The sequence below is a fragment of the Clinocottus analis genome, unplaced genomic scaffold, assembly GCF_023055335.1.
Source record: "Clinocottus analis isolate CAN_PGR_092001 unplaced genomic scaffold, fCliAna1.0.p SCAF_4, whole genome shotgun sequence".
NCBI classification, from domain to species: Eukaryota; Metazoa; Chordata; class Actinopteri; order Perciformes; family Cottidae; genus Clinocottus; species Clinocottus analis.
This window is the reverse complement of record NW_027176153.1, coordinates 16,281,740-16,303,317: the sequence shown is the minus strand read 5'-3', so window position 1 is coordinate 16,303,317 and position 21,578 is coordinate 16,281,740. Positions and strand designations below refer to the sequence as shown.

The 21,578-nt window shown below is 42.8% G+C and overlaps 1 protein-coding gene across 7 annotated transcripts in view; it reads right to left on the bottom strand.

Annotated features, from left to right (window-relative positions):
* Positions 1-360: 360 nt before the first annotated feature.
* Positions 361-21,578, bottom strand: part of wnk3 (WNK lysine deficient protein kinase 3) — a 36,126-nt gene continuing 14,908 nt past the window's right edge. For 2 of the 7 annotated variants that reach the window (XM_068597961.1, XM_068597962.1), the window contains exons 3-25: positions 19,744-19,916; positions 18,883-19,103; positions 17,799-17,956; positions 17,534-17,622; positions 17,193-17,412; positions 16,587-16,893; positions 16,355-16,485; positions 16,036-16,245; positions 12,199-15,495; positions 11,860-11,903; positions 11,036-11,171; positions 10,816-10,932; positions 10,620-10,721; positions 10,488-10,536; positions 10,215-10,367; positions 7,980-10,114; positions 7,559-7,805; positions 5,740-5,825; positions 5,301-5,644; positions 4,801-5,036; positions 4,226-4,321; positions 3,979-4,142; positions 361-3,741 (exon numbers count right to left, since the gene is read on the bottom strand). In XM_068597961.1, the coding sequence (XP_068454062.1) occupies positions 3,178-3,741; positions 3,979-4,142; positions 4,226-4,321; positions 4,801-5,036; positions 5,301-5,644; positions 5,740-5,825; positions 7,559-7,805; positions 7,980-10,114; positions 10,215-10,367; positions 10,488-10,536; positions 10,620-10,721; positions 10,816-10,932; positions 11,036-11,171; positions 11,860-11,903; positions 12,199-15,495; positions 16,036-16,245; positions 16,355-16,485; positions 16,587-16,893; positions 17,193-17,412; positions 17,534-17,622; positions 17,799-17,956; positions 18,883-19,103; positions 19,744-19,916 (9,279 nt within the window). In that variant the 3' untranslated portion in view covers positions 361-3,177. The remainder of the gene's footprint in view (positions 3,742-3,978; positions 4,143-4,225; positions 4,322-4,800; positions 5,037-5,300; positions 5,645-5,739; positions 5,826-7,558; positions 7,806-7,979; positions 10,115-10,214; positions 10,368-10,487; positions 10,537-10,619; positions 10,722-10,815; positions 10,933-11,035; positions 11,172-11,859; positions 11,904-12,198; positions 15,496-16,035; positions 16,246-16,354; positions 16,486-16,586; positions 16,894-17,192; positions 17,413-17,533; positions 17,623-17,798; positions 17,957-18,882; positions 19,104-19,743; positions 19,917-21,578) is intronic. The other 5 variants (XM_068597965.1, XM_068597966.1, XM_068597963.1 and 2 more) reach the window with 5 other exon arrangements.

The window sequence follows — 21,578 nt, the reverse complement described above, 5'->3', positions numbered from 1 at the left end:
GAAACTTTGAAGTTGTAATACGACTATATATATATATCTTTTTAAAATTAATGTAATTTAAAATGGCTCTGCCTTGCCTTTGCACTGGACTTGTGATAAAGTCTGACGTGCCGCCTGATAGTTGTGTCGGATGTGGCATGTGGGATCTTAGGGTATATGACTCCGTCTTTGGACGTTGTACGGCTGTCTCCATCTTGTTGTGGTGAGGATGAACTGATTGAACAATAGTAACCACAACGGTAATTATAATACATAACATAATAAGTAATTGAAGTGTGCAGAAGTACCAGCCTAAATATAAAACATTCATACATCATTTTACTTTGATGTTTTACATCATTTATTTTGATTAGTTACAAAACATAAATAAAATCAACAGTTGAATTAGTTGCAATTTACAGAGGCTATATCATCAGCAACATACTTTATTTTTTAGAAGTTACTCTGCCCAAATGTCATTTTATCATTGGTTCTCAGTCATGCCATTGTAGGACTCCCCAGATTTGTGTTGCATTAATTTGTGAGTGAATTAAATCCGACCAGCAGCCTAATAGGAAGACTTGTGTAAGTATGTCATGTATCTCCCAGGTTGTCATGGTTAAAAACTGTAATAAGATGTCAAAAATGACCAAAACCTCTCTGACTATATTCTTATATGACCCTGGCCTGTCAGGACTCAGAGAGGTATATCAAGATAGGGAAGTCCCATGTAAACATAGATGAAAACCAGTGTTTTCTAGTTTAAAATAACCTCAGATTTATAATAATGAAAACACAATTTTACAATTTGTACAACCCCATTTCAAAATACAAAAATAATCTTTATCTTTTAGATAACATTTTGGTAACACTTCAAGGACAAAGCCACCTCCACATCCTGTATCGTGATCATTAAGCTGTAGTATGCAGTCAACATGTTAGTATCAAACATGACAGCACAGTATCTCACCTTCAGTAATAATTAACTACATTTCTGTGACTATGTGGGTTGGCTTGACAAAATACAGAGATGTTTTGTTATATTCTAGCTTAAGCAGTTTCTGCCCCACCGTACCCTTTAGCAGAAACTCTTCCTGCTTATCCAGGAAACAAGCCCAAAATATTGGCATGGTAAACATTTTAGTTGGGTAGAATGACATTTGAGAGGCCGCTTTGAATAAAAGAAACAGGGATGCAATTTGATACCATGCGACTGTCACAAAGGTTTGTCAAAATGTACACTCACACCCACGAAAAATGCAGTCATTTCAAAAGGCAATATGGGTGTAACCCATATGGTCTCCCCAGACTATATAGTAACTTGGCAGTTTCTTCCTGCTTAACCATTCATGTGTTAAATGTGTTTGACTAACATGTCTTCAACAACCAGAACAATCTGCTGTTTTCAGTGGCACACAGTCTTTCTATTATTAATAAAACACAAATGCTGCTTTGACTGCAGGCTCCTTGTTATGCCAAAAAACTGTATAAACGCCTGACTGTTGTTGGCCAAATGTGTGTTTGGCTAATCCCACTGATAACCCAATGAAATGTACAGTAATATATCCACTGCTGATATAATACTCTGTGTATTGCTGCATCTACAAATTAAGTGTTTATAGAAATAGAGGAATGGGACATTTCTGACTTAAGTAAACATTTAGCAGTGTACATAACACAATTATGGCCCACAGTTATGCATTCATACTGGCAGCCTATGGTCAAAGACTAAATAGTTTAAATTGAAACAAGGAATTTATCCAGTGCCAAACAAAGTTGGCAAATAGGCAAGTGAGGATTTGACAACAATGTTGGACATCAAGCTTACATCCAGTATATGATCTAACCTCTTACTTGTTTATGTTTTTTTTAGGAAACAAGCCCAAAATATTAGCATGGTAAACATTTTAAGTTGGGTAGAATGACATTTGAGAGGTCGCTTTGAATGAAAGAAACAGGGATACAATTTGATACCATGCGACTGTCACAAAGGTTTGTCAAAATGTACACTCACACTCGCAAAAAAATGCAGTCATTTCAAAAGGCAATATGGGTGTAACCCACATGGTCTCCCCAGACTACAGTAACTTGGCAGTTTTTTTTCTGTTTCATCTTCCTCAGCATGACACCTTGTTAAGCAGAGCTCACTAAAAGCGAAATTGTCAAACGCACTGAAAGCACATTAACTCATGACTGATGAATTATGTCAGTAGGTTGCAATTAGTAAATGTGAGATTCATGGATACATAGCAAGTGCAAGCAGCTTGCAGTCTGGCAAGTTAGTCGTACGGTCATGCAGGCTTGGGCTGAGGGTATCCAGGTCTCCACTGAACACAGATGGCATATTTCAATTAACCATCATATCATTAATGTATCTGAATTGATATCACATCACTCAGTATGTTACAACTGCGAAACATAAAATAATAAAAATGAAGCACATGCTGTACCAGTAAACAACACTGCAACAGTGTATTCAGTCGCATTGTGGTAATGATGGCAGCCAGATAACTTTACCTTTTTCGACTAACATCGTGTGGATGTTTTCATTGCCCATTGAAACACATTGTGCTTTCGGTCTAGTTTCATGTCGTGGTTATGAGAAGATCCTCTGGGCCACTGTGCTTCTACAAAAATATTTTATGCTCTACAGACAAATCCATACAATACATGCTGATCAATTTAGATGACCATTACTAATTGCACTTTTAAAATTGATAGTCCTTTTACTGTAAGCATTGACAAATCAAACACACTGTTAAAACGTTTGTCCTTATTATCTCTGCTTAGGGAGAATTTAAGTCCAACTGAGTAGGTTTGAAAACAAAAACATGAACGTTCATTTCGTTAAAGGACATAAGGGATATGTACTTGAATATTCCCTAAACACTCACACTCATCAACACACAATCGTACATTTAAGAATTTATACATCTCAACACCCAAACATATCATGATTCATAAACCTCAGCCGCTGTGCTCCATGTTACCTCCGTCTGTACATACTAAAACCTATCATCTCTCACATTCACTCCCCATCTTATCCAAAAGTACACTGGGATCCATATATTCATTGCAGTCTCAACTTTTTCATGCATACACAGAACAAGCACTCCAAAGGGATCTGCTTTACGTCCTGATCCACTTAGTATTTCCATCTCTTGCACCTTCATATTGACCTCACTCTTCACCTTGGTTTCATTTCTGTCCCAGAGGAAGAGTAGATGTGGGGGGTGTTGGGTGAATTTTGGCACTGGAAGGTAGAGTAGCAGTAGAGCAAGAAGAGGAAGAGGTCGAAGAGGGTGAGGAACAGGAACAAAATGCCCCCCCAGTGGCAACAGTGCTATCTGTAGGTGCAGTTGTGCAACTGCCAGGTAGCAGAGACACTGGAGATGTGGGCTTTTGGGAAGGCAGCAGCGGTTGGCCTTGAGGCGGTGAATGGGGCAGTTGGGTGATGGGTTGTGTCTGTGACAGTGATTGGGACTGTATGGGAGTTTGCTTTTGGACCTGCGGTATCTGCTGGCAGAGTGGGGACTGCTGATAGGTCATCTGCTGGAGGGGGAGAGACTGATGGAGGTGTAAACTTTGCTGCATCTGTGGAACTTGAGCCATGTGTGTTTGAGGTGGTGGTCCCGGAGACTGCAGGGTGGACAGGCTTCCTCCTCCTGTGTTTTGGGAAGGGGCTGCCACAGGCATGCTGGCAGGGGTCGGGGGTGCCTGGGGGTTCAGTGGTGCCACTGGAAACCAACCTGGTGGTGCCACCTGTAGGAAATATAGTAATGAGTATTAAGGAAATATTACGGCACAATAATAATGTGTTGGTACTGTTGCTATCTGGCTTATTTTATGATAAAAAACATCTTTCATGAGATAGAGCTAGTGATTTGGAAAAGCACAACCTTATCCACTGCATTTATGATAACACATTAATAATCCCTCTGACCATATTAGGTTAATTTCATATGCTATTAAAAATTAAGGTATATAACATAGTCATACTTCAGTCGGTTGACTCCAGCCTCCCAACTCCTGCACCTGCTGAATCTGCTTAATCTGATTCAGCGAAGGCTTGGGTGGAGCGGGGCCCACTGTATCCTTCGTCCAGTCATCAACGAGTTTGTGCAGTTCATCTGTGAATGTGCTTTTTCTAAGAGGACTGTGATCTGTGAAAAAATGAGGGCGCGTATCATACCACTGATTGTCACTAAATTCTGTGTTTTTCTAATATATTGAGGACAAACTGTACCTCTTTTTGCAGGCAGTGAAGTGTAGTGCTCTGGGTTGCAGTAAAGAGGCAGTCTACTCTGTTCATTACCTGATAAACTACTTGACTGCTGAATCCCTAGACGGGAGATACAAGAAACATTAAAATAGAAAGCAAGAAATAGAAACATAGAAAGGTTTCATGGTGGCAGCAAGACTTATCCTGCGAAACTGGAAGAGCCTGTATATGCCCACGCTCACAGACTGGCTCAAACTCATGACAGAGACATCTGCATTTGAACATATGATTACTAGGGTAAAGAACAGTTCAAGCCAAACTGACCAACAAGCATGGAACAATCTAATGGCTTTTAACAAATTAGAGTAGAGGAGTGGTCAAGTACTCGTGGGCGGGATTTGTGTGTTCAGGAAAATGCAAGGTATAAATGAAGGGCTGTGTATGCAAATTTACATGTAAAAGATAATTAAAGGCTTTATTATTGTCTGATAAACCTATTTTTTGTATTTATGTTTAAAGTTGATATATCTAAATGAATAACAATTTAAGTGGCAAAAAAGAAAAAATAGAAAGTGAAAGAATTCATAAAAAGTGTGTACCAGAGTGTGTAACTCCATTGTTATCCATGTGAGAGTGAGGCCGGGGCCGGAGTTTGATTTTGGCTGGCCTGGGCCTTCGAGGAGAGAGGACAGGTGGGCCAATGGGAAGAGGAGTTGTTCGGGACAGAGAGACAGGCAGACTATGCCGTTGGTCTTTGAGGGAACGAAGCTGTCTGTACAGCTCCTGCAGCTCACTGTTCTGCTGGGACTGAAGGGATACCACCTCTTTGATGTGCCTGCAGAGGAGGAGATGCAAAACACAGAGCAGCAGGTGTTGAAAGTAAGGTTCAGTAAAATCAGGAACTGAAAATGAAGATTAAAAAAATCAAAAGAACAATGAATGTGCAAAAAAAAAAAGGGTAGAACGGTTAAAACATTTCTTAAAAAGGTAAGACATAACAATTAATTGAGACAAAAAAGAGAAAAAGTAATTCATGGATAGACAAGCATCTTCTGAACTCTGAAATAATGATATTAAATATTTCTCTTCACTGACTTACTTCTCTCTGAGCTTGTGTAGTTCTTTTCTCAAGTCTTCATCCTCCAACTCACACTCATCATCATCATCATCATCACTGCTGCCCATGGGTGAGTGGCTGTGTCCGTGACCTCGAAGCAGGTGAGCCATTGCTGGGGTTCTCTTACTTTCATCTTTCTCTCCGTCCTTTGCCCGAGACCTCCTCCTCTCCCTCTTCAAATCAGGCGTTACAGGGGAGCTGTCAGTCTCTCTATCTTCCTTCTTAGTCTCAGCCTGGGTTACAGAGAAGCGGCCCACTTTCCTGTGGGTGCTCCCATGGCCTAATGGTGCAACCTTCGGGGAGGAGGACTGGTGCACTGGAGTCACCTGATGGCAGAAGACACATTACCTGCCAGTCCAGACTGCAACAACGGTTCAGTCTAATTGAGTGGCAAAGATAAAATCTGTATTATGGCTCCTACCTGAAATCGTCCTTTGCGTGAATGAGGTGGATTTGGCTGTGGTGCCTCCTTCTCCTCTCTATGTGTCTGACTGCTGGAACTTCCATCTGATAAACAGACAGCGATGAAAAACAAAAAGGGGAGACAAGGACCCAGAGACAGGAACACAGATACATAAGTATAAAGAGCACATACATGACAAGGTAGACACACACACACACACACACACAAAAACAGACACAGAAAAATTGACATGACAGAGACACATACAGATGCACATGGGGCATGAACACAAAGGCACAGTGTTAAAAATCACCCATAAATGTCACATGTCATGAATTAAATGACTTGCATGCAGGCATATGAAATGTGTCATCATATGTTTAGTTCTTAGGCCTTTACTTTTCTAAACTATAAACAAAAAAACAATAGAAGGAATACATGTTTTGGTGGATTTAAAAAAAAAAATGCTTCAGAGAAATGTGTAATGACTGTTTTGGTAAGGAGTGGTAAATGCTTGTTTGAGTAAAAATAAAATGATAGTATAATATAATATATTAAATTAGAAGAGACACATTGTGAAATGGCAGTTGAATGTTTACAACAGTGTTACCCCACCCACCCACACATCCACTCTCTCATTCTCACTGTTTTCCAACTCATATACCAGACAACAAAGCCCATTATCACTTTGAGATCTGTGATAAGATCCACAGTGATAATGTTCAGTGTGTTTGATATTTGGGATTAATCACTGCATAATTTAAGATCAACACATAAATATGCAGTCCGATATAGGTGTTATTTACAGATATCAATACATTATTAGTCAAGTGGGTAGAACATAACATACAAGGTCATGCAGGTGAACGTGGAGCAAAAGATCGAAGCAACTGCTTTCCATATTAAACGTAGAAACACAAACACATGCAAGATGGCTGAAATAATTTGAACAGTAAACAGTGTGATAAATCTTATCTGTATGAAAAGCCTGTCCATGCCTAATACTAACTCAATAATCCCTGGGTAACATGCACAATATATACCAGAAATAAGGATTTTTATCATAATCTCAATATTTTAGACAGATAATTCATACGAGAAAGTAATCTTCATGAATGCATTAACTACAACTACGGGATACAGTAAGTCTCATGGAGCAACAATATTCTGAAGGAGCTGACACAGAAAGCGTACACATATTCTGAACTGATTACATAACATCAGTTTAGCATCCATCTTAATTGTGATATGACGTGAGTTGCATGGTGCGGTCTACACTGAGCCGGCAGGTGGAGGTGAGATGGTTGCTGCCGGCTGTGTTTACAGATTTTGGGAAAAAAAGAGGGGTGTCATATGAAGGAGTATGTCATGGTCACAGGCACTGCTGGGCCTTACTCCAGAGCTCCTCTGCAGTGGGAAGGGCATCAGATGTTTGATGCCAACCTCTTCCTACACTGTGCCAAACTTCAACCCTCGTCTACTCTCCTCTGTTCTTGCTCCAGGGTGAGCAACCCATGCAAAAGGAAAAACTGCCAAGAAATTAAAATTAACTAAATAGGAATTAAGAAAAAAAAACAAAGAAAACAAAACAGTAATGTATGTGGTAATGTCAACACGTACATTGCATGGAAAATATTGTCACATTACATGACAAACAAAAACAATATTTTTTAGCTGAAAGCATTAACATTCTTTAACATATATTAATTCCTGATGGTTAAGAAAGTTATTTTACTATGTTAAAACTAGTACTAGATATTAGATTTAAGTCCATGCCCCAACAACCCATTCTCTCTCTTTCGCTCTCTCTCTCTCTCTCTCTCTAAGAGGACGCTACCTTGCTGGACTCTGGGCTTCTTGAACAAGCTGGCGGAGTGGCGCAGTTTGCATGCCCAGTTTTTGAATTTGCGAGTCCAGGATTTCTTGCTAACAGGATTTCTGATACTAGGACATGTCAGGTTTAGGCCAAAATATCCACCTCCTGCATTGTGCTTCTGGTGTCCATGCCGGAGGGGGATCGGGTGCTGATTGGGGGGCCATGATGCATCTCCAGTGGTACTGGTGTCAGAGTGTGGGGCTACAGCCTAGAACAGTTCAGACAATTAAGAGTTGCAAACGGAGAGACACAAATACTTAACCTCAACAAATATAACGGCAATACACTGGAATATAAACTTGTGAAATAATGTAAATTCAGTACAATGAAAGAGAACATTTCTTTAAAAAAATGGAAAAAGTTTTCTATGGTTCTCACTCACAAGAATGGTTGGTTCTCCTGGTACAGGTGGACGCTGGGTCCCAGGCGACTCATCCTGATTGGGAGGCAGGAGAGAAGTAGGCGGGGTGGACGAGGCAGAGGTGGAGAGGAGAAATGGACATGGCTGTTGTTCCACGGGGCCCATCTCTGCAAAGCTGGGCACTTCTGAGGAAGCTTTTCCTCTTGCGCCATCCCTCTCTGGGTCAGGGGAGGTAGAAGAGGAGCGAGAGGTGATGGGGGAGGAAGAGGAGGAAGATGAGTGAGGGGAGGTATCTGAGGAAGAGGCAAGTAGGGGGAAAGATAAGTGGTGGAGCGATTGTGGCTCAGATGACTCGTCTCCTCCTGCTGATGTGGAGGCAGCTGATGTAGGGCCAGAGGCAGCTCCCCCGGCTGGGGCTGCCCCGCTACTATACTCCTGATATAACAAGTTCCTCAGCTTTTCATCCAGAGTCTTTATGCGGTTATCTACAAATTCAATTTTGGGGGGGCCTTCACTGTCTGACTCGGCCACAGAGGAAGGCTGAGCAGGGGATGGTGTCATTGTGAGGGAGAGTGCGGGTACAGGGGCTTCAGTGGTGCCCAGATGTAGAGTGGGCAGCGAGGAGTCCGAGGAAGGGTGAAAAGGGGTAGAGTAGCTTGTGTCGTCTGTGAAACTTGTCTCTCCCGTGGACATCTCTGACTCAGATATCTGTAAAGAGGACTGCTTTTGCAGCGGAAACTGCTGCTGTTTCGGGGGGGTGTCCACCGCTTTAACCGTCTCTTGTTGCTGATCAGAGTGTTGCAGCTGTTTCTGTGACTGTGTATGCTGTTGTACCAGCTCTGCAGTGTTCTGGGTTTGTTGTTGAATCTGCTGTTGCGGTACAGGGTTAACACTTAGCTGGGCCGGTTGTTGAATAAACTGTTGACTAATTGACAGGGGCAGCATTTGGCTCTGATCTGGTGTTAAAGCCACAGCACCAATAAACAGCTGATGTTGTTGCTGCTGTAACTGCTGTTGCACCATTTGCTGTTGCTGTAAGTGTACTGTCTGTTGCAAGTTTAACTGGGGCTGCTGCTGGTGATCAATGTGGGCCTGATGTTGAGGCACTACAGCAGCTTGGGGTGCTATAACCTGCTGCGGTATCTGTTGTGACTGAGGCTGCTGCAGCAACTGTGGGGTATATTGTGGTGTTTGCTGTTGAAGAATGGATTGTTGGGTCTGCTGCAGGGACATTGGTGGCAGAAACTGCTGAAGAGGCGCAGACTGTTGTAACAACTCTGTATGACCTGTCGAAGGCAACACCTGCAACTCAGTTATCTGTTGTTGAAGTGGTATTTGTTGCTGCATTAGTTGCTGATGTTGTAACTGCTGGAGAGACTGTTGCAGTGCCCGTTCCTGCTGCAGCTGAATTTGTTCTTGGTACACTTGTTGCGATTGCTGTTGTTGCTGTGGCGTTTCCCGCTGTAACTTTTGTGCCTGTTGTATGAGCTGCATTGCCTGCAGTTGCTGCTGAACTACTGGTACCTGTTGCTGTAAAGCAGGCTGTAGTTGTGGTTGCAGTAGTTGTGATTGTTGTGAGGCTGGTTTGTCCATCTGAGTGAGAGTATGCTGCTGCTCCATGCCAAGTTGGCTAACTGCAGAAGAGGTTACTGCAGCAGCAAGAGGAAAAGAGGCTGATGACTGGGCTGCTACAGGCACACATGACCTTGGAGCAGTTATCACTGTATCCCCCATACTTTGACCTACAGTGGAGCAACCACTGCTTCCAGGAGGTGTGAGGACATCAGGGAGAATGGTGGTAGGTGTGTGAAACACAACATTAGGAGCAGTGGACAAGGTGGGGAAGTTAGCAGCAGCAGCAGCAGGTATTACAATTGATGAGGGAACAGTTTGCATTTGGTCAACTAAAGCTGAGGTGAGGACAGGGAGTTCAAGACCACCTGCAGCAGTGACAGGGACCGAGGCCTTTAGAGTGGAGGCTGGTGCAGAAATGCTTTCAGAGGCAGTGGCATGAGGATTTGGGGCAGAGATGGCTGAGGGGACAATGGAGGCAGGAGCTGAGACAATTGAGACTGGAGGGGAGGTGGCAGAAAGGGTGGGGCTTGGGGGAAAGGCCATGCCCGTCAAGGACTCCAGACTCTGGGATTCTTCACTTTCTACAGCCGCAGAGAGGGACACATTGTTAGTTTCTGTTATGCTGTCATGTCAGTCATATTAATAAGCCACAGCATTAATCATGACATTGGTAGAGCTCACCTCTCTCTGTTTTAGGAGACTGTGGGTTCCTGCTTTCTGCAGTGGGGGGTGGCGTGCCAGCTCCCTGACTGGAGAGAGAGTCTCTGTGGCGGATGGTCTGGTTAATAAAAAAGCGCCAGCGTCCCACTGGAGAGGAATGGGGCACAGAGTCCGCTAAAAATCATAAAGACATGTTACAAAACATAACATGTTAGGTTACAAAACATACAGCATTTTCTCATACTGTAATGACACATTTTGTGTGACAAAAAAAACAATATATTCACAACTCACCTGAAGAGCTAGTGGGAGTGCTCACATGCGACTGGTCAGTTGATCCAGTCTAATAAAGACATAAAGATTCAAATCCATCGAAAAATGGGAGAGGAGAGAAGGTGATAGATGGAAATATGGAAATCAATATACCTGTGAATGTGTTTGAAGAATTTCGTGAGCTTTCTTAACTATGGCTCTAAGCTCTTCAACAAATGTCTCTTTCTCTACATCAAGGACAAAGTCCTCCTCCACCTAAAAAGAAAATGAAACCAAACAGCAATTATTCATACACAGAAGGACTACTTTTTACAAGTAATTCAGCAATAATAATACATGTGCAGTCTACCATGTAGTCTGCTATGTCCTCTGGCGCATCCCCTTCAATGTCAAACTTAAATGTCACCATCTTGTTGGTATGGGTTTCCAACTGGCATTCCACCATATTGTCCCCGCTGCCTGACACCTAGAGGGGACAACACAAATGTACATGCTATAGCTGTCATTTTCAAAATCTTTGGGTACACGTGATTTAGCAATATAGGGTGTTATTTGTTACAGTTTTTTACCTGGTGGATGCTCAGTTGAAACTGATGTGAAATTTTATCAGGCCTCTGACCGGAAGCTCTCCTTTGAGTCTTTAATTTCTCAAACTTCCCATTGGCTAAGAGCTGAAATGTTTCTTCCCCATTAGCTGGAACAGACCTGTGGGTGATAAAGTAGTAGTGTTGTGGTTACACATCATGATATAAATTACAGGTCACATACGCAGACATAATGCAACATTATATTCTGTTTGACATCATCATCCTGGCTTGCCAATTTACTGAGAATTTAATTGTTTTCAGTTTTCTATTACTATATTTCAGTATGGCACCTTACCCGCTTTATGTATGTCACAGTGCTGCCCTGCTCTGATAAAATGTTGTTGTTAGCTGTACTATTAATATGTTCTTATAGGTTTTGGTCCTTTAACTACTGACACTGCAAAACCACGTACTATTGTGTTATTTTATATTTTAGTGAATAACACAGGCAGCCTGTAATGGCAATTTTTAGGGTGTAGATTAGGCAAATGATAAGATGTTACAAATGTGTCTCATTAACATGTGCTATTCATCAATTAAGAGTTTTGTGAGAACAAAAAATAAGAGAGGTTTAGGCTAGGAATACGAAAATGTTCTGACATGTGTTTACACTTCTAGAAGTCCAATTACACTTTGCAAATCTACATGTGTTTTGCCTATTTAAGCTTCTTTCGAATGAAAGCTTTCATAATCTCCCCTCATCAGTACTTATAAAGTGTTTATCATGATGAATGAACATACTGAGTGATTGGACATGCAACAAAAATAATCAAGAAAACATCAGACAGTAACAATATCAGACATACCCTAATGAAGAATGACGTTCTGTACTTGACAGGCACGGACCATCCTGAAGAGTAACATGAAACAGACACAAAGACCGCAGGTATAAAGAACAAAAGACACAAAAAACATTAGCAACATCAGATACAAGTAAAGCTCTACTGTAATAATGGATATCAAAAACAAATGTACTATTCTATCAATATATTGATGTATTCACATTTAACCGTTGTTAGTTTAAATTGAAAAGATCAAGTTAAAGCCGTTTCATATAATTAGATAGCAGTACTCTTAATCATTCTGCCAGAATGTCAACAAAATTAAATCCATTTTTAATTATACAGCACACATTCTTCCTGTACCTGAGCAATGCCCAGCAGGGAAAGGTCACAGTCTTGCAGCGAGGCTTGGGGCAGTTTGGGAGCATTAGGGTCAAGCAATTGTAGAGCAGTTACAGGATGATGGGAGGTGGGTATAAAGTTGGCCTGCCCTGGTAAAGTTACCTGGGCCGCTGGCGGAGATGTAGGCAGTTCTGGCACTGGAGAAGCAGCGGGATGGTGGGATGGTAGGAATGGGAGGAATGGTAGTGATGTCGGGGGACATGAGGTATGAGACGGGCTGAGGGGCATTTGTTGTGCAGGAAAGACAGCATGGGGTAGCACAGGCTGTTCAGCAATAGGTGTCTCAGTGTGAGAATGAGCCTGTATCTGAACATGTGTCTGCATTTGGGAGTTTGTTTGGCCCTGAATGCTGGTTTGTGAGTGGGTGTGAGCTGGCAGCATCTGCTTGGCTTGGTGCTGCAGAGATGGAGGGACACCTGCCTCTGTATGTGCAGAAGGATGGGTCATCAGATGAGAAGCAGGTGGAAACTGCAGCTGACCCTCCTCAAGGGCAATAAAATCCTGCTTCATAGGAAGGGGTTGCTGGATGGGAGGAGTTTGGATTGGCTGTGCTTGTAACTGAGTCTGTGCAGGAGGTGGAGCTAATGGTTGCTGCGTTTGAGAAAGCTTCTGTAGCTCTTGCTGGTAATGCAAAGTAGACTGAGGCACAGGGGCCTGGGAAATGGACTGAATGACTGAAGGGTCAACAGAGCCTCCTGGGGTGTGCTGCTGGACCTGAACAACTGGATGTAGTGGTGCTTGGCTTTGGACATAGGCTTGTCCCGCCTGCTGCACAGGATGAGCAATGGCAACAAAGTTTGCAGGGTCAAGTACAGAATTGAGACAATCGGTTGTTGTTCTAACATTTCCAGCTGAGCCAGGAGGCAGAATCATCTGCTGGAACTGCTGAACTGGCTCTTGTTGCTGCTGATGTGTAATTTGAGTTGCATCCGGTTGTCCAGATGGCGTGACTTGGTGGGTAGGCTGAGCGACATACTGAGGGGTCAGAAGGCCAGCACTAGCCTGAGTATGGATATGGCTAGGTGACTGGCCTTGAGTTTGTTGCTGTAGCTGGGTCTGCATCAGTCCAGGTATTTGAGTATTTTGCTGAAGAGTCTCATGTTGAATTTGACTGGGAATTGATGTAATTGCAGCTGGAGGCTGAACTATAGCTTGGTTTTGCTGACCCATCATCTGAATGTCCACAGTTGGGCCCTGACCATGTGGTGGCTGAGTCCGGATTAATGGCTGAGCAGTTACCTGGTTCTGTGTGAGTACGTCAGGTCCTGAGTAATTAGTCTGTTGAGGAATTTGCTGGGTCTGAATGATGTTAGTCTGTTGCTGGATCACTGCCACAGGAGGAGATACTTGAGCCTCAATTAAAGCCTGAGCTGCTTGGACTGTGGACTGGGATATAAATTGGACTGGGGACTGGTTCTGGGGATGAGCCTCACTTGGTCCTTGCTGGGTAACGGCTTGAGCTGGGACAACAGCAGGCGTCTGAACAGGGACGTGCATAGTCTGAATGGCCATGGGGATCTGGGACTGTGATAATATTTGAGTTTGGTGCTGGATTACCTCAGTGGCGGCTGACACATGAGGTTCCATTGCAGAGGTTTGATGCTGCGTCTGGGCAACAAATGCTTGCTTCTGCTGGATCAATGCTGCTTGCTGCTGTTGCTCCATCACTTGCTGCTGTGTGAGAGTGGTATGAGGGGTGAACTGAGTGGCGTTTAGTTTTGGGATGGACGTGTGCTGCACATCAGTTGGTTGCTGCTGAATCTGCTGCTTACTGTTGCTTTGTGGAATAGGGACAGCCTCTTGCTTCTCAGTTTGCTGTAGTTGAATAACAACTGCTTGTTGCTGCTGCTCTTGAATCTGATGCTGTATCAAAGCCTGTTGATGTAATCTCTCTGCTTGCTGTTGTTGTAACAGGACTTGTTGCTGACACTGTTGCTCAAACTGTTGTTGCAACAGGGCTTGCTGCTGCTGCTCTATCTGCTGTTTGAGTTGCACTTGTTGTTGCTCATGTTGCTGTTGCTGTAGCTGAGCTTTCTGTTGTAGCTGATGCTGTTGTAAAAAAGCTTGCTGTTGCAGATGCTGTTGTATTAGTGCTTGCTGCTGTTGTTGTTCCATTTGTCGGAGTAAGGCTTGCTGATGCAATTGTTCCACTTGCTGTTGAGTCTGCTGGGGTTGCTGCTGTAATACAATGTGTTGCTGCTGTTGTCCACTTTGTTGTTGCTTCTCTGGTTCTTTTTGTATTCCACTTTGGTGTTGTCCAATTTGTTGATAAAACTGATTCTGCTGATTTGGCTGTGAAGGAGGCTGCAGTTGTTGCTGCTCTAACTGATGTTGTAAAAGTGCTTGTTGTGGTTGCTGTTGTACAAGACCTTGCTGTTGCTGCTGCTTCTCTGGTTGCTGTTGAATAAGAACTTGCTGCTGTTGTTGATCCAACAATTGCTTGTGTATAAATACTTGCTGTTGCTCCAGTTGTTGTTGTTGTTGTAGTTGGGCCTGTTGTTGTTGCTGCTGTTGAAGCAGGGCTTTGTGCTGCTGCTGATCAAGCTGTTGCTGGACGAACGTCTGATGTTGCTCGAGCAGTAAAGCTTGTTGCTGTTGTAACAGAGTTTGCTGAAGCTGCTGTGGTTGTAGCATGGTCTGTTCACGAGGATCTCCTGTTGGTTGTTGCATGTAAATCTGAGGCTGCTCCCCCTGCTGTGGCAATGACATCCCTCGCTGCTCCATTCCTGTGTGGGTAGGTAATACTTGCTTCTGAGGAAGTGTGTGAAGAGGTGGAACAGGCTGCTGGACATAGATCTGCTGCTGAGGTTCATGTTGATGTTTCGGGACCGCTATCGATGAAAGGCTCTGTGGATGATGTTCCGTCGGTGGCTGAGTCGCATTAACTTGTTGTTCAAGCAGAGTGACCTGGGCCTCCATTTGCTGTTGCGGCTGCTGCTGAAAGGTGGTGGTCTGGGGATCCATCCCTATCTGTTGTTGTTGGACAATAGTCTGTTGAGGGATTATGACAGACTGTGTTTGCTGGGGTGCTGCCTGGGGAATGATGTCAGTAAGCTGCATGGGAGTGGCAGGGGGTTGGGTCTGCTGAGCGAGGGGCACATTGGTCCCCCCTGGTCCAGCGCGATCATTGACTGATATGGATGTAGTGAGAACATTAATGGGTGCTTGTGGGGAAACAGGAGGTATGTATGACTGCGAGGGGGCCAATGACCCATGGGGGCTGGCAGTTTGAAATGAATCTGATGGGAATGTTTGTGACTACTCAATGATAATGACAGAATGATGATTGTTTTTGAAAGAAGAGGGAAAAGAAAGTGGTGAAAAAATTAGGTAAGTATTAGCTTTGGCAAGGAGGATAAATTATCAACACAATTAATGCTATACAACAGGGTTTCCCACAGTGTTTTATAGCGCAGGTATGCTGCCTCAACTGAAATACAGATGGCACAGCTTGTAAATACAATATAATAATGTAAAACATGAACTCTCAGGTAAAAACAGCAGAGGCACTATTTCAAGTCTATACAAGTATCTTTAGTTGAGAGGTAATTTGACAATGACATATTACCAACCAACCAATCTCCTGGGGGAAACCCTGTACAACACACTGTCAAATGGTCAATTTCAGAGCATTAAGAGGATGATTTGTGGTTAGGTAAATAGTTATTAAAAAGTAAAGATTCCAAAATGTGATAAAGTAGTGGAACTACAGCTTTACTTACTTTCAGAATAATAATAAATGTTGTAACTGCAGTGTACATATATGGATTTAATTTGAATACTAATTAGTTTTATCACCATTTTCACCTGAAAGTATTGTTGAGGGACACTTGGTGAGACCTGAGGAACCATGGTACTGGGCTGAAGATATGTCTGACCAACAGGGCCTCCTCCACTTTGGCCTACGGACATGCTGGACATACTAACGCTCTGACCAATAGGCACATTTGGTACACTTCCACTCTCTCCAATTGGGAACATTTGAGGATGAGTTAATGCGCCAGTACTCTGAAGAGCAAGAAAATTGTTAATAAACAATGTGGTTTATGAAAAACAGTGATCAATTTATTAGTTTGGTGTGATTTGTGAACGGGAAGAAAACAAAGTATATACGTACAGATGCTGTAGGGGGGAGAGTGTTCTGGAAGTGGGTGTATGATTCCCCTTGTTGAGAATACAACTGGCTCTGTCCACTTGCATAAGATTCACAGCTGGCAGGCTCAATGCTCTCACCTTGTGAGTGAAAAACTATTTTAAAACAGAAGGAATGTAAAAACGTAGAAACTCATAGCGTATGTCTCTTACAAAATAGAGTTGTATGAACTATATAATGAAGGCGCATACTCTACCTGGCAAACTAGGGTTTGTCCCACTGAAAATATGTTGCTGCCTGACATGCTGGTCCACTTCAGGCAGAAACTCCCGCCCTCCTTCTCCTCCAGTCTGTCCAGCTGCCAATGGCCCCAGTGAGGATGGGCAGGATGGATGAGAAAAGGTTGAGGAGGTGAGAGCAGCTTCTCTTTTTTCTTCAAAGCCTTGCTGCTGGAAGAGCTGCTGCTGTCGACGCTCCCGTGACTTTTTGATGAGATTTACACGGTCCCGGATGGATTTTCCCACGACTTTGGCATCACTCTCATGGAAGAATCCTGACTTCACCTGAGAGAGAGAGAGAGAGAGAGAGAGAGAGAGAGAGAGAGAGAGAGAGAGAGAGAGAGAGAGAGAGAGAGAGAGAGAAAAGAGAGAGAGAGAGAGTTATTAATAACTATAGGAAGGCTGAGGAAATCTAGGTCAACAGGAGGTACCTTGAAATGGCTAATAAGTTAGGGATTTCCCTCATTACCGTCCTGCAAGCTTTTAAGCAGCAAAGCCTTTCACCAGTCCACTTTATCACACACTGGACCCTCACACGAACCCCGTGTTATACTACTATGGCATAAATGGCCCATGTGTCTTACCATCTCTAGAGCTACTTCCTCAGCGCTATCATTCTCCAGGTCGTAGCTGAACTCGATGGCCTCATTGTCTTTGTGCTTCCCCTTTAGCTTCTTGGGGTCTTCAACCCAAATCCGAAGAGCCAGACAGTCCTGGGTGCCTGTGTCCTCCTCTGCCAACTCCACCCGGACCCCTGTGTCCTCCCCAAAGAATGCATGGTTCAGGAGGTCTCGGATGGAAAGTCTGTCAAAGGAGAGACAAGAAAAGGAGCAGGGATGATGAAACAGGCATCAGCATGTTTTATGATCCCGATCAGGAATTCAGCATGAGACGATGTTATGTAATTAAAGTAAAACCGGCTTGCCTCTGACTCTTGTTCTGACGAATGCAGCATTCTATGATCTCTTTGATTTCCGGATCATTCACTTTATCAAAACTGGCTGGCTTTATACCCTGCGAAAAAAAGGAGGGAAATAATTTTATAGTAAATGATGGATCTAGGTTCTGGGATATTGTATCTAATCGTTGAAGACATTGAGTTTGGATCGCACGTCAATAAATTATTAAAGAATAAGTTTAATCATCACCACAAATGCTTGTATGAGATTATTGCAGTCAAAGAGACTCACACTTGTGACTTTGCGATAGATCTGAGCAGCATTCTGGCACTCAGAATAGGGGTATTCTGAAGTGGCCATCTCCAGCATGCACATCCCGAAGGCGTAGACATCCACAGACTCATCATAGTGCTCCTCATACATCTCTGGAGCCATGAACTCTGGCGTTCCTGTTAAAACCAGATTATGGTTTGCAGTCAGTTAGCAGAAGCAGCTGAATACTATTCCACCGCTGGCACTGATACAATCTGTAGTCACTGTGACATCCCAATGTCCGCACAGCACTAATGCCCCAAAGTCAACAGAGGAATTCATATCAATCTTCCTGGTGATTGCTCTTACTTCCGCAGTTAAACTTTATTGAGCTAAATGGTACTCACGGTGCATTGCTTAAGTTGGTTTACAGAGGCAACATCTCATCAGTGGTTTCTGTTTGCATTAAGTGCAACTTAGAAGGATATTAAAGTGGCCGTGTCAATAATAATCTATACCTTTAGACAGCTAATCACCTCTGTAAATATCTGAACAGTGCTGAAGGCAGAGAAAAGTATGAAGGCCCTGACTCAGTTTGCTGATGCAGCTTCTATATGCTTGGCATTTCTCTCAGAGGTTCACAGGGTTCCTAAACATTTTCCATTTCAAAATGCCATACTTCAGAGCTATGACTACAGTGCTTTTGCCCTTGCATATGGCTTACAATTGCCGCCTCCTCCATGTTGGAGTTTTTGGACGATTTCACACAAAGTTGTTTGGAATCCTTCGCCAATCAGGCTTTACATTTGGGAAATTCATCTCAGCCCTTAAAAAACCAGAGTGTGTCTTTAGCTGCATTTCATTCTTCTAACCTTGCTTTTCAATGACGTTAAGCTTGCTCGAGCCCGTGCTCTCTTACACAGTGGCATACAATTTGGCTGCGCTGGGGGCCGTTTATTTTTAAGTAGGATGAATAGCCTTGTAACGCAAATGTTTTTCCATATACCCTTCCTTTTTCCATGCTTAAACAGCTAGACCGAGAAATTACAAAAAAAATCCAATTCCCTAATTTTCCCTGCTGAGTCGGGAGCCTGGAGATAGTTGGTCTACTTATGATGCTTACCAATGACACTCTTGGCAAAGGAGGTTCTCATAAGAGTGGCCAGTCCCAGGTCACCTATCTTGACCGAGCCTGTAGGGCCTGTTATGAAGATGTTGTCACACTTCAGGTCTCGGTGGACTATTGGAGGAGTTCTGGTGTGAAGGAAGTGAAGGCCCTTCAGGATTTGTCGGCACCAGCTTCTCAGGACCTTGGGTTTCATTACTTTAAAGCGCTTTAAGTAACTGTGTAGAGAGATAGAGCAGGATTTAGTCGTGGAAACAAAAAAAACTGAACTAGAGCCCCATGAGAGACAAAACACATCATACATACTTTTAAATTCCAATCCTAAGACAACAGGACAGTGTAACGTATGTACAGTATCACTTGCAAGAAAATCTACCATTGAAAGAAAATCTACAATCGAAAGAAATTCTACCACCAGTTCATTTGCAGAAGCTTTGAAGTTGATTATCTTTTTGTTGTTTTTGGGAGAGAGGATTGAGAAGCACTTCAAATATCAACACCATGTGTTCATAGTAAGCAACTGTCAACACCATGTGTTGATACTTCCTTACAATGAAAGCAGGTTTATAGCTATTGTTTCGCACTGAAGCTACAATTAATACCGCTACAGATGAAATAAGTGAGAGAAACTACTTTACATGGTCTATGCCTTTCATCAACATGTAAATGATTATGTATTCTGTATATCAACTTTGTTTTAGTAACAATTCTAAGTGTGTCATTCATTTTTAATAATTTGCAGTACAGAGCAGCTGCCTATGGGGTGACATTTACTCTAATGGGTGTAGTCATGACCTGACTAAATAACAAACATAGTGAGAGAATGAAGAAAACTAGAAATGAGGAAGTTGGGCTAACGTTTTGAGTGTTCCTGAAGTCATAAGTTCAGTGACCAGTACGATGCACTTCTTGCCGCGGAGCACAGACTCCCAGGAATCATAGAAGCGGACAATGTTGGGATGCTGGAGCCCCTTCAGCATCTCTGCCTCCTCCTTAAAGCGTTGCTGCTCTGCCTTGGTCAGCTTGCGGTCCTGAAGGGAGAGGTACACAACATGTTATATGGCATGACTGTGAACATTTGCTCCGCCAGAACTTTAGAGCTTTTGATTCCTATACTCTGTCAACTGCAAACACTGTTACTGCCACTAGATGGTGTGAGCAATACAGAGTTGCAGCAGTGGCGAGACAACACCCAACCCTTGGCTTTATAAAACACATTTCTACTGCATCTGCCACACATCCCCAGTATGGCGGCCAGAGTGGACGCTGCAGAAATCCAATTCACTGGCACAGGCAGCATCCCACAGGAACAGACACATCTATTGATTCATCCCGCTGTCAAACACTGGTGCATAGGTTATTTATAAGATGGTAGACTCTTGCATGCTATGCAGAGAAGGTGTTCGGTTCTTCAGTTAAAACAATAATTATTGCTTGTGTATTATTATGTGTTCTTCTAGTTTCTTAAGCCATTGGTGCACTCATCAATAACATCAGCTGTATTCAGACAAAACACACCAATTTGTTTTAATTACAAATAAAATATCAATAGGAAGTCGTCTTTTTGAATTTGCAAGTGATGCATTGGTGATAAAAATAAGTAATATTGAAGAATCAATCCTAACAATTAATAAAAAATAAATTAATAAAGCATTTTACTGTGGATGAAATGGTAACTGGCCCAAAGTCATGTGTATTTTTAGACCTGCCACAAGCAACTGTTGTTGTTGTCAACTATTTCCATGTGTACGAATAACAAAGCATTTTAAGTGTTTGACCTTTGTTGACCTTGTGACCTGCTGTGTGAGAGCATTTTTTGATGATATTGAAAAGTATAAATAGAACACGTCAAATGTTAATTGTCATGTTTTTGTATTTACCAACAGACAACCTTTAATCATGTATGTAATAGCAAAAGACTGTAAGAAAAAAAAGAAAAAACTAAACAGTGTGTCTGACTCAATATCTGTATGGGAGTCGGGTGGCAGACATTGTCACGACACAAAACAGACAAAACTATAAATAGAAGTCATCCTAACACTGGCTCTTCACTGATCGATTCCATCGATGTAGAGATTTTTTTTTCTTCACAAATTTCCTGAAAGGGACACGCTGTACTGCAAATGTTTAGATGTAAACATTTAAACAACAGATTTTCATAGAACGCAGTCTCTCTGTCCCTACCTTTTTCTATATTTAACATAAGGGTTTATTTCTTTTCCAATGTGTGCTCATTTTGGGCCTCTGGTTCTCTTTCCTCTTGTGTCTGCGTTTCATCTTTTCAGACAGGTTTTCCTCTCTGTGTGTATACTGGTGGATATACTGGTTCAGTCTCCTTTTCTGGAAGTACTCGTGGAGCCAATTGCTCAACACCTCTCAACAAGGAAGTGGTATCAACAAAAAGGCTGTTCCTCGTTGCACTGTTATGGCTAAGAGTAAGTTAGCCAGCCGAGGTCTGTCCTCATGCGCTCATTCCTTTAACGTCAACTACCTCATGTTACTATGTGCATGCATGCTTAAGCAATTATGTGTGTTTACCTGACTGTGTGCAGGTTTATCTAACCATGCTTAGGTTCCAATGCTGTCTGTCTCTACAACCCCTCAAGCCATATCTACAAGTGCTCTATTTTTTGTTTGGGTGCCTCTGTCCACAGTTTCACTCTTCAGAGCATCGCGCTGACTCACTGTCTTGC